Below are 13401 nucleotides of genomic sequence, written 5' to 3' on the forward strand. Positions count from 1 at the left end.
TATGGCCCTCATTCCGAGTTGTTCGCTCGCTAGCTGCTTTTAGCAGCATTGCAAACGCTAGGCCGCCGCCCTCTGGGAGTGTATCTTAGCATAGCAGAATAGCGAATGAAAGAGTAGCAGAACTGCTACTAAATATTTTCTGGCAGTTTCTGAGTAGCTCCAGACCTACTCCTAGATTGCGATCAGCTCGGTCCGTTTAGTTCCTGGTTTGACGTCACAAACACGCCCTGCGTTCGGCCAGCCACTCCCCCATTTCTACAGACACTCCCGCTTTTTTCCCTGACACGCCTGCGTTTTTTAGCACACTCCCGGAAAACGCTCAGTTACCACCCAGAAACGCTGCTTTCCTGTCAATCATTCACCGATCAGCAGTGCGACTGAAAAGCGCCGCACGAATACCAGCAAATCTACTAAGTTTTGTGTAAAATAACTTAGCGCATGCGCTCTGCGTACCATGCGCATGCGCATTTAGCAACAAATCGCAGCATAGCAAAAATCGGCAACGAGCGAACAACTTGGAATGACCACCTATAGATGGTCATTCCGAGTTGTTCGCTCACTAGCAGTTTTTAGCAGCCATGCAAACGCTATGCCGCCTCCCACTGGGAGTGTATTTTAGCTTAGCAGAAGTGCGAACGAAAGGATCGCAGAGCGGCAACAAAGTTTTTTTGTGCAGTTTTAGAGTAGCTCAAAACCTACTCAGCGCTTGCGATGACTTCAGACTGTTCAGATCCTGTTTTGACGTCACAAACACGCCCTGCGTTCGCCCAGCCATGCCTGCATTTTTCCTGGCACGCCTGCATTTTTTCGAACACTCCCTGAAAACGGTCAGTTGAAACCCAGAAACGCCCACTTCATGTCAATCACTCTGCGGCCAGCAGTGCGACTGAAAAGCTTTGCTAGACCTTGTGTGAAACTACATCGTTCGTTGTAATAGTACGTCACGCGTGCGCATTGCGCCACATACACATGCGCAGAAGTGCCTTTTTTGCCTCATCGCTGCACAGCGAACGAATGCAGCTAGCGATCAACTCGGAATGACCACCATAGTCGGAAAACAACAATGCAATTTTGCAGAAGGCACTTTTCCCATCATTGCAAGCAATTGCAATCTAATTTGAAGTTTGGGTCAACAAAAACAGACTGTTATTTTTTAAACTGTTTTCATTTTACCTAATAATGGGTCAGGTCCATACCTGACTTGGATAAATATTGTACCAGAAGTAAGAGAACTGGAATAGGCCCAAGAGCACACTGAGACCGAAACACCTCCCGGATCCTCCTTTCTTGTTTCTGGCCCAGAATTCTTACTCTTTATTGCCCATTTATACTGCTTGGGTTTGACTTCTGGAATGGTCCTAAAGGACATGAGACAGGCCTCTCTGTGGGTTTGCTGGGAGTTGTAACCCCACTTCTCCCTTCCCTTCCCACGGGGATGTGTGTTCACACTCATCTCACCACAGCTATCTTATGTAGATGTAGCCCACCTCACTTGACTATATCCCCCCCCCCCTTCCTCTTCCTCCAGCATTGGAGGCAGAGCCTAACAATTGATGGCCCTGATTTTCCTCTGGCCTGTCACACTATTCATTCTTGTGTCTTGTTGTATGACTACCTGCCCCTGCCCTGCCTGTTCCTTTGTCTTAATTTGTACCATTGGTGGCTTTGGCTTTCTATTTGGTACTGTATGCCTGTGTATGCTTCTACCACCACAATCTTCATTGAATAGTCTTCCCTGTGGTTTGCCTGCAGATGGTGACTTTTTGATTGATAAGGAGAAGACATTTGCAGACATAATTCTAAATTAATAGGCTTTACAAACAATCAGGGCCATAACTAGGTGTGTGCCAGCGGTGCCTGGCTCACAGCGCATATGCACTGTGGGCGCATAATCGCCAGCAACACCCGCAGTGCCGCTGCACTATTACCATCTGCCGCTAGCTACTGTAGCTGCAGCACCCAGCCACTTCTACCATAGGTAGCCAGACGTCGGGCAGAGCAGCAGCAGAACTTCCAGTCTGTCTTCATGCTCCGCCCCTACCAACTTAACCTTCTTTGTTCGCCCCCAACCCACCCATAGTGCACTGTGCTATGCTGTGAAGATCCAAAGCGTTTGAGTGACCGCGATAGTGAGAGGTCACTAATGGCTGAATCAGTGAGCAGCCACATGAAATATTGTAAGTCTCTCCCTCATTCTTTCCTCACACAAACACTACACCCAAAGGGAAGAGGGGTGGGGGGTGGGGGTAACGGGCTCTAACTGTCAGAATGTATACATTCTCTACCTGGCATAATGTATAGTTGCTCTACCTGGCATAGTGTATAGATGCTCTAACTGGCATAATGTGTATAAGGGGCTCCACCTGGCGTAATGTGTATAAGGGGTACTACCTGGCTTAATGTGTATAAGGGGCTCTACCTGGCATAATGTGTATAAGGGGCTCTACCTGGTGTAATGTGTGTAGGGGTACTACCTGTAATGTGAATAATGGACACTACTGTGCGATGTAATGTGAATTGGCACTATTCTAAGGCAACACCCCTTCCCCATGAAGCCACATCCCTTTATTTTGCTGAGCGCCTTTGGCGTGCACTGTCCCTTTTTTTAATATGGGGGGTCACCGATTCTCTTATTGGCACAGGGCACCAACATATCTATTTACGGCACTGAAGACTATCATGTAAGACAGAAAGTAAAAATTGTGGACAATGCACAGAAACAACTTTTTAAAATAATAACAATACCATGGGTTAAAGTGAGGGGGAACGAGGTGGAACTGAGTTCCACCACCTGTAATGGTAGGGGGAACTAGTTTCACCACCTCCATTGCCCTGCACAGTAATTCCAACAGAAAAACCTGCCCTATCACCTACATCAATAGATGATGCAGATGGTGCTAGTGTTACTGATAAGCTGCAGCTGCCTCCCCCTTCCTCATGTCCTGGTGACTCTACGGTCCTCCTCCATTTACAGCCCATCCCTTCTGGTACTTCACACATGTGGTGTCTGTTGGACAGCAATCATCCCTTCCTCAGGCCCTAGTGGTTTCTTTCTTCGGCACGGTGTATGTGGTGTCATGCTATCACCGCTGCTGATACAGGGCATGGAGCTGCTGGAGGGACACAGGCATGATATGCTGGAGTGACAGAGGCAGAGATGTGTATAAGGGGCACAACTGTGGGCATTATGTGTATTAGCGACACTACTGTGGTTATTATGTGTTAGGGGCACTACTATTTAGGGCATTATGTGTAAGGGGCACTACTACTGTGGGAATTGTGTATAAGAGGCACTACTGTGGGTGTTGTATATAAGGGACACTACTGTGTGGCATAACGTGCATAAAGGGTACCGTTGTGTAGTGCAATGTGAATAAAGGGCACATGATGTAACCTGAATAAGGGGCAGTACTATGTGGTGTAATATAAATCTGGGGCACTACATGCGGTGTAATGTGAATAAGATTGTACTACTAATTTGAACTGGGGGTACTATTATGTGATCACACTGCTTCTTTGTGAGATCAATGTCCCTTTATAAAGTATGGGAAGTAGGGCACTAATTTATAGTTTGCAGGGAGGTGCCGAAACCACTAGCACTGGCCCTGGCTCGACTTAATGGGGGGGGGGGGGGGGGGTAGGTGGTGAGGAAAATGAGTTCCACCACCTCTCCAGGACCACTTTAAGCCTTGAGTACTACGAGGAATGAGGAAAATATGTAAGGGTTTTTGAATGGTCCCTGGAAGGCTGGGAAGTTTAAGGTTATTATTTTCTAATTACTCTTTAGAAATATTGGTTCTGATTCAGAGGTGGATGCAGAGTGTTCGCCAAGATGATTTGCACAGTTAAGCGAATATTGTATTGCACATGTGTCAGAGTCACACTGTGCATTCATCATTATGGTCTTGGAACAGGTGTCGCAGTGCGAATTTGGACGCAGTTTGATTGACAGCCAGTGAGCGTTTGTGGAAGGTAATGAGGATGGCGAGTAACAAGCAGGCATGTCAAAACTGTTTTGGGGGCGTGTCTCAGCCAGTGACTGTTGTCATAAAAGAATCTGCTGACATAGTTGCGATGAACATTCTGATGTCCAATGGTGGGTCCGATGTTTGATCGATGGTGCGTCCTTGTATGCAAGTGGTGGATCATAGACACCTATGGTGGACGTCTCTGTACAAATAACATCAGCTGCCTCCTTAGCATATTTTCGCACATAATCTGCGTTTGAAAAGTTGTGAATTCTACTGCGGCCACCTCTGAATCAGACACATTAAATTATTCTGCTCTGAGCCGACAAAACAAATATAGTCACATAAAGCATACACTCACAATGCTTTAAGGTTCATTTGAAATGGTTTATTTTGTTGTTTTTCTCAATGTTGTTTTGTTTTTTTTCTTTTTCTTTTATTACACAGGAGAATTGTGTATACGAAAATTCTGGTTATACCAAACGGAGCTTTCGCGGGATTTGATGAACTTACAAACATGTATGTAGTCATTTATTTCTAATCTCATAGCTAACCAAGTGCTGTGTTTAAAACCATGGCCCTCATTCCGAGTCGTTCGCTCGGTATTTTTCATCGCATCGCAGTGAAATTCCGCTTAGTGCGCATGCGCAATATTCGCACTGCGACTGCGCCAAGTATCTTTGCTATGATGATAGTATTTTTACTCACGGCTTTTTCATCGCTCCGGCGATCGTAATGTGATTGACAGGAAATGGGTGTTACTGGGCGGAAACAGGCCGTTTTATGGGAGTGTGGCTGAAAACGCTACCGTTTCCGGAAAAAATGCAGGAGTGGCCGGAGAAACGGGGGAGTGGTTGGGCGAACGCTGGGTGTGTTTGTGACGTCAAACCAGGAACGACAAGCACTGAACTGATCGCACAGGCAGAGTAAGTCTGGAGCTACTCTAAAACTGCTAAGTAGTTTGTGAGCGCAATATTGCGAATACATCGGTCGCAATTTTAAGATGCTAAGATACACTCCCAGTAGGCGGCGGCTTAGCGTGTGTAACTCTGCTAAATTCGCCTTGCGACCGATCAACTCGGAATGAGGGCCCATGAACAGTAAATAAGCACATTGTATGTACTTTTCCTATTAATTTAACAAAGAGGCATGGGATTAATTTAACAAAGAGGCATTGGGCCTAATTCTGAGTTGATCGCAGAAGCAAATATGTTAGCAATTGGGCAAAACGATGGGGGTGATTCCGAGTTGTTCGCTCGCTAGCTGCTTTTAGCAGCATTGCACACGCTAAGCCGCCGCCCTCTGGGAGTGTATCTTAGCTTAGCAGAATTGCGAACGAAAGATTAGCAGAATTGCGAATAGAAATTTCTTAGCAGTTTCTGAGTAGCTCCAGACTTACTCAGCCATATCGACCAGCTCAGTCCTTTTCGTTCCTGGTTTGACGTCACAAACACACCCAGCGTTTGCCCAACCACTCCCCCGTTTCTCCAGCCACTCCTGCGTTTTGCAACTCGAACGCCTACGTTTTTCCGCACACTCCCATAAAACGGCCAGTTTCCGCCCAGAAACACCCACTTCCTGTCAATCACACTACGATCAGCACAGCGATGAAAAAGCTTCGTTATGCCGTGAGTAAAATACCTAACTTTTGTGTAAAATAACTAAGCGCATGCGCTCTGCGAACCTTGCGCATGCGCAGTAAGCGACTAATCGCAGTATAGCGAAAATCGGCAACGAGTGAACAACTCGGAATGACCCCCCATGTGCACTGCAGGGGAGGCAGATATAACATGTGCAGAGAGAGTTAGATTTGGTTGGCTTGTGTTCAATCTGCAATCTAAATTGCAGTGTAAAAATAAAGCAGCCAAATCTAACTCTCTCTGCACATGTTATATCTGCCTCCCCTGCAGTGCACATGGTTTTGCCCAATTGCTAACAAAGTTACTGCTGCGATCAACTCAGAATTACCCCCATTATACGGAAATCCATTTAAATTAAAGTTCTCAAAATCAGGAAAATCATGATGTCATTTTAGAGGGACGGTATCACCTAGCAGATATTCCTGTAGTCATTCCAAGGAGCACTGCTAAGCAATGTATTAATGGAGGAGATACTTGGGTCAGTGTGAAGAAAGAAAGGATTCATCTAGCTGCTTGGATGCCTGGAAAGGTAGGTAAGTCTCTCGGAGGTACTCCAAGTTTGCCTACCTCCGCTCAGTTCCCAATTCTCTTGGGAACTGAGCGGACGTAGGTGAACTTGGAGTACCTCCAGGAGACTTACCTACCTTTCCAGGCATCAGGGAGTGTCCCCGTTATAGTGCACCATGTTATTAAATAGCCCTCTGCCTGCAAAATTCAAACTCCCAAGCATTTTGTATAATAGATCCCATACTTATAATGAAAATCTAATATCACACAAGCTTGAACAAATCCACTTAGCACATAAAAACATACATGTTATGCTGTATGTAATATATGTGCTGGCTGGACATCCCAGGGATCGGCAGCGCTGCGTTTATTAAGCTGCCATGTGGCCCTGGGGACTCAGCCTTAGGCTCCACTCTCCTTCAAAGTACACCCCCAGATTCCTCTCAAGTGTGTTGCTTTGGGGGTGGTTGGCTTGTGCTGAATTGGGAGGTCCCATTCTCTGGACTTGAACCTTAGGGATCCACCAGATGAGGTTGCCTCATCACCAGGGGTGCTTCTAGAGAGGAGGCCCATGTGCAGTCTCCGTATGTGCCTCCTCCTCTTTAGCCAGCAGCGCTGTAGATTCTGGGCACTAGGGTTAATAGGGGACCCTAACGCTGTCCCAGAGTATAGTGCACATGCTCAGAGCTCAGGGAAAATCGCGCGGCAGCCATTTTCCCATAGATTTCCTTACTGCGCATGCGCAAATCTCGGGAAAAATGGCCACCGCGCCATTACCGGACAAATTACCGGACCAGAGATAAGCTTACAGATGCTGCTGCTGGCGGGGGACTCCAGAGAGGTGAGTATTTAAAGAATAGGTGCAGGGTGTGCGGTGTGAGCCCCTCCCGGACCCCCGGGGTCAGTGTGCACCACACACACTGCACTGATTGTTAACATGCCAGTGCTGGTCGCAGTTGTTGGGCCCACATATTTTTGGCCAAAAATTATGCTGAACACCTCAGTTTTGCTCTATGTTACAGTGCTTAGTACTATAGAGTGTGCATCTGCATTTGTTTCTATGTTGAACTACAAGTCTCAGCATGATAGTGTATCTTATTACAGTATGTTTGAAATTAGGGTGCGCAGTCCAAGGTTCCACCCCATATATACCATATTGTGTACATGTGTACACTTGAAGGTGGAGACGCCTTCAGCTTGTTTTAACACCCCACCCACCTACATAAGGGTGATTTTAATTTGCAAGGTTCTCTGGCATTTACAGACTGCATATTGGGAAAGGCACTATGGGGGTAATTCCAAGTTGATCCCAGCAGGAATTTTGTTAGCAATTGGGCAAAACCATGCGCACTGCAGGCGGACAGATATAACTTGTGCAGAGAGAGTTAGATTTGGGTGGGGTGTGTTCAATCTGCAATCTAATTTGCAGTGTAAAAATAAAGCAGCCAGTATTTACCCTGCACAGAAATAAAATAACCCACCCAAATCTAACTCTTTCTGCACATGTTATATCTGCCTCCCCTGCAGTGCACATGGTTTTGCCCAACTGCTAACAAACTTCCTGCTGCGATCAACTTGGAATTACCCCCCCATGATGGTAAGTCCTGAACAAATGTAAACAATTTGTCAGTTTTAGGGATAAGTTTGGGGTGCGGGGTCCCCTGGGTTGCTGTGGCCTGGCTTCTTTGGGGCATCACATTGTAATACTTAATCTAGCACCATTTTTTATTTTTTTTAGCACCTAATTGTTTTTCCACCAATGTAACACCTTTTAACATTCTAATTATTACTTCTCACCAATGTAACACTCCTAACACATACTGTAGCTTCTGCTTCTTATTTATGTAACACTAACACTTTAACCTCTTACTAGTGTGATGCCTTGGGGCGGTTGGTCTGTGCTGACTTGAGGGGGTCCGTGCTCTGGACTTGCACATTAGTGTTAGGGAGCCACCAGATGAGGTCACCAGGTCGCATTTGGCAGGCCCATATATTTCTGGGGGGAAAATTATGCAAAAATGCACCTCAACTTTGCTCTATGCTAGTTGGCAGAGTTTATTTAATTATTCTGATTAGCAATGCTTAGCACTATAGAGTGTATATCTGCATTTACTTTTTTCTGCGTGGAACTATTCACTAATGTGATGATACAGAATATTTTCTATTGATGACCAGTCTAGAGCCTTATGCTCATGGATGATCATGGCTTGGGGCTGCAGATTCTACATTCGTTAAAAATGTTTTTTTGTTTAAAGTGATTAATGAAGTTGTAATTTGACATTGCTTTTACTTTATTTTATCAGGTCTCCTCCAAATATGACTTTGTATAGGCGGTTCCTGATTATCTCACATCATCATAGCTACTTACAGTAGTGTTAGTTCTACTTCCACACTGGGTTATACTTTTTCATGTTTCTTAATATTTGGCAATTCAGGACAGAGGCAGGGACCTGGCTGTGCACATTTGGGGCATGTCTAAAGGTGGGTACACACTGACCGATATATCGGCCGTTCTATTGAATGGCCGATATATCGCGGCTCCGTCAGCCAGTGTGTATGGGCGATATGTATGTGAACTCCGTCGTTCACAGACATATCGCATTGGCTCTGCAACACAGCCGACGGCCACGATATCTACCGATATATTGGCGCATCGCTGTGAGTGTACGGGCGACCAGCCGGCCGCCCGTACACATGCTGCGGCGGCCGGCCGTGATTGACAGCTGAAATGGGCGGGCCCAGCTCATGACGTCACTCCTTGACGGATCGGGCACTGTGTATGCACAGCACACTGCCCGATCCGTCCATAGGCATATCTGCAGATCAATTGATCTGCAGATATATCTATCAGTGTGTACCTACCTTTAGTCATGGCAGGTCTAGGCACGCATGCAAGTTGCATTTTTAACTCCAAAAACCCTGCAAATTTCAATGACTGTCCTGGTTGGGTGTGGATTATTAGATCTACACTAGAAAGGTCTACAGTCAATAGGTCTACCACTAATGGTAGACATGCATTAGGTTAACAGGGTCAAAAGGTCAGTATAGAATATGTAAACAAAATGAAAGGTTGACAGGGTTAAAAGGTCAACAGGGTCAAAAGGTCGACATGTAAATGGTCGACACAAAAAAGGTAGACACCATTGTTGTTGTTTTTTTTTTTTTTGGGGGGGCGGGTGTTTTGTCACTTTTCTGCAACAAACAAGCCCCATTGGTGTACCATGTCCCCTCGTTTCAGGCAAGGTGCCTCACTCCTCTACCGTTACGCTGAGCACAGGTTACTATTCCAATTCGTAGTCCACGTGGAAGGTAAAGTATGAAAAAGTTGAAGAAAAAAAGAAATAAAATTTAAAAATCTTGTGTCTACCATATGTGTGTTGACCATTGTCTCATGTTGACCATTTGATCATATCGACCTTTTGACCCTGGCAACCTTTTGCATGTTGACTTTTTGACCTTGTCGACCGTTTTACCCTGTTGACCTACTGCATGTCTAATATTAGTGGTAGACCTATTGACTGTAGACCTTTTTAATGTAGATCTATAGTCCGGATACCGTCCTGATCACGGAACAAATGCTCAAATCGGGACTGTTCCATTCAAATAAGGACAGATTGGTGGTATGTATAATGGGACTGATGCGGAAGTGAACTCACATCTGCCATAATTGCTACCACAGCTAATCTCGGGTATTTGTAGTATATAGAGTTGTGTACAACCCCGCATTGTGTGTCCTTCTGTTTGCTCATCTCCACAGCCTGCACAGTGCGAATACACACAAGATATAACCACAAAACCAACTTATATGCAACTCTGCATTTTCCCCAGCACATTACTAGTAACCTGGTTTCAGTAGGAAGGAGATGCAGAAAGGGTTCTCCGTTCCTCATGCACGTAATACAGTTCTAGATCCACTGTGGACACAAAGGCCCAGTACAAGACAACACAGGGTTTGGAAGCCACTAAAGTGTCTGGGGTTTGTTGAAGACCACTTCAGTTAATTTTCAAAGAATGAAGTAATTTTTCCCCATCAACACTGAAGTATTTTAAATTAGAAAATTAGGATTTAAAATAGCCCTGGTCAATAACCAGAAAAGTGCTTAGTTTAGAATTTTAATTGGTGTTTTGTTCTCACTGCAATTTCATCATAATATAATTTCATGGTGCTGTAAACAAACGCTCACATTGTAAATTGCATAGGAACAAAGCCTGGGCAGCATCATACACTGTCAGCATCCGTCTTACGCTCATACCCCCTAATTGTCCTGATTTCGGCAGGGTAGTCATGATATAAAGGGACTGTTCCGCTGTTCTGACTTGTTGGGAGGTGTGACCCCACTCTGAAAGGTTAAAACTGAATTGTGGAATTTTTTCCCTAGAACAGGGGGGGACAATTTATTCACCCAAAATATTCTGACATGGAACATATTTAATTGTGCTGAAAATGCGCCAGTTTGTCCTCCTTGAGTAGTGGAGGCATAATGTCACACCAATATTATGTGGGAATGCCTGCTATGGAAAAAGGACACCCCAATGTAGTCCTTCATTCTAACTGAGACATCCCCTTTGTAACAACTTAAAATAAAATACTGCTGGTCGGAGACTCAGTTTTGTATTAAATTACTTATGTGAGGAAGAAAACGATGCACTCTATATTTCATGGGTCATATTTGCAAATTTTATGATTTTACTGACATATATATATATTAGGTGCCTATTGAATTAAGCAGAGTGCCGGCCATCATATATATTAGCAATGTTAGAGCAGCACTCCCATTAAAAGGAGATTTATGGTAAGAACTAACCTTTGTTAAATCTCTTTCTGTGAGGTACACTGGATTCCACAGGGAATAACATCAGGGTGTAGAGTTGGATCTTGATCCGAGGCACCAACAGGCTAAAAGCTTTGACTATTCCCAAGATGCACAGCGCCGCCTCCTCTATAACCCCGCCTACGTGCACAGGAACTCAGTTTTGTTAACCAGTCTAATGCAGTAGCAGGAAAAAGAGATGACAATCGTTAGTAGCCACGTATACCACATTCTCGTGACAGGAGAAGGTACCAGCGGCTAATGCCCTACAAACCCAAAGAAGCTAAGTGCGTCAGGGTGGGCGCCCTGTGGAACCAGTGTACCTCGCAGAAAGAGATTTAACAATGTAAGTTCTTACCATAAATCTCCTTTTCTGCAGCGGGGTACACTGTGGTTCCACAGGGAATAACATTGGGGTTGTCCTAAAGCAGATCCTTATGGGAGGGGATGCACTGTAGCGGGCACAAGAATCCAGCGTCCAAAGAGGCATCCTGGGAGGCGGAAGTATCGACGGCATAGAACCTTATCAAGGAGAGCATTTAAAAAATACAAATCTGACAGGGAAGCAGAGTCATTTCAGCACTATACACAATGTAACAAAATAGGCAAAAAGGAAATAAGAGCGGCTAAAGCAGAAACTGAAAAACTAGTAGCAAAGGAAAGCAAAGCAAATCCCAAAAAATTCTTTAAATACATTAATAGCAAGAGATTAAAGAAGGAGAGTATAGGCCCTTTAAAAGACAAGTTGGGAGTCTTCAGCAAAAATGATAATGACATAGCGGACACACTAAATGAGTTTTTTTCAACAGTATTTACTAGAGAGGACCCAATTCAGGGACTAACACATAATCTCAATAATGAGAATATCCCCCTGATAGGTACTTATTTATGCGAGGAAGTAGTCTGTGACCGATTAAAACATTTAAAGATTAATAAGTCACCAGGTCAAGATGGTATTCACCCAAGGGTTCTAATGGAGCTTCACTCTGAACTTGCAAAACCGCTATTTTTGATCTTCAAGGATTCAGTAATATCAGGTATGGTTCCCAAAGACTGGCGTATAGCGAAAGTAGTGCCTATATTCAAAAAGGGAAGTAAAGCTGAACCAGGTAATTATAGACCAGTTAGTCTTACATCTATAGTGGGGAAAGTATTGGAAGGTATTCTAAGAGATAGTATTCAGAAGTTCCTTGAAGTCAATAAGGTCATTAAAAGGAATCAACATGGGTTCATGAAGGACAGATCCTGTCAAACCAATTTACTTGGCTTTTATGAAACAGTAAGCGCAAACCTAGATCAGGGTAAAGAGGTGGATGTAATCTTTTTAGATTTTGCCAAAGCATTCGACACTGTACCACACATGAGACTTATCTACAAGCTACAAGAATCAGGGCTAGGAAGCACAATATGCACTTGGGTCAACAACTGGTTAGATAATAGGGAGCAGCGCGTTGTGGTTAATGGATCTTTTTCAACTTGGACTGAAGTGCTAAGTGGTGTGCCGCAAGGCTCAGTATTAGGACCGCTATTGTTCAATATTTTCATTAACGACCTAACAGAAGGTCTAGAGAGCATGGTGTCAATTTTTGCAGATGATAGCAAATTGTGTAAAGTTATAAATGCGGAGGGGGATGCTGAGTCGCTTCAGAACGACTTAGTTAAATTAGAAGCTTGGGCAGCGAACTGGAGAATGCGCTTCAATACAGACAAGTGTAAGGTAATGCACTGTGGTAACAAGAACAAAAATAACACCTACCTTCTAAATGGGGTAAAATTAGGGGATTCTGTACTGGAAAAGCACTTAGGTGTCCTCATAGATAGCAAACTAAGCAGTAGTACCCAAAGTAGGACTGCAGCAAAGAAGGCTAATAAGATATTAGCATGCATAAAATGGGGAATTGATGCTAGGGACGAGAGTATTACACTCCCGTTATATAAATCACTTGTGAGGCCACACCTTGAATACTGTGTACAATTCTGGGCACCTTACTACAAAAATGACATCCTGGAGCTAGAAAAGGTTCAAAGGCGGGCGAGCAAACTAATTAAGGGTATGGAGACGCTGGAATACGAGGAAAGGCTTGCAAGACTAGGCATGTTTACACTGGAAAAGAGGAGATTAAGAGGGGACATGATCAACATTTACAAAAATATAAGGGGACATTATACAGATCTTGCGCAGGACCTGTTTTTGGTTAGATCAACACAGAGAACTCGTGGACACTCGCTCAGGTTAGAGGAGAGGAGATTCCACACAATACGGCGTAAAGGCTTTTTTACGGTAAGGACGATACGTGTTTGGAATTCCCTGCCTGAGGGAGTTGTAATGGCAGACTCAGTCAACACCTTTAAGAATGGGTTAGATAAATTCCTAATGGATAAGGATATCCAGGGTTACGGGGCATAGTCACGCACTATGGTTATTATAAAAAAGAGGGGTAAAACGTAACGGCAGTCATCAACTTCAGTCAAAAT

At 44.4% G+C, this 13401-nt stretch overlaps 1 protein-coding gene across 4 annotated transcripts in view; it reads left to right on the top strand.

The window, feature by feature from the left end:
• Nucleotides 1-13401, top strand: part of LOC134910537 (follicle-stimulating hormone receptor-like) — a 292849-nt gene that overhangs the window by 75488 nt on the left and 203960 nt on the right. For 3 of the 4 annotated variants that reach the window (XM_063918684.1, XM_063918683.1, XM_063918686.1), the window contains exon 2: nt 4416-4487. The exons of the other annotated variant lie outside the window; for it this stretch is intronic. In XM_063918684.1, the coding sequence (XP_063774754.1) occupies nt 4416-4487 (72 nt within the window). The remainder of the gene's footprint in view (nt 1-4415; nt 4488-13401) is intronic. 4 annotated transcript variants of the gene reach the window in all.

This window comes from Pseudophryne corroboree, chromosome 4 (genome assembly GCF_028390025.1).
Source record: "Pseudophryne corroboree isolate aPseCor3 chromosome 4, aPseCor3.hap2, whole genome shotgun sequence".
NCBI classification, from domain to species: Eukaryota; Metazoa; Chordata; class Amphibia; order Anura; family Myobatrachidae; genus Pseudophryne; species Pseudophryne corroboree.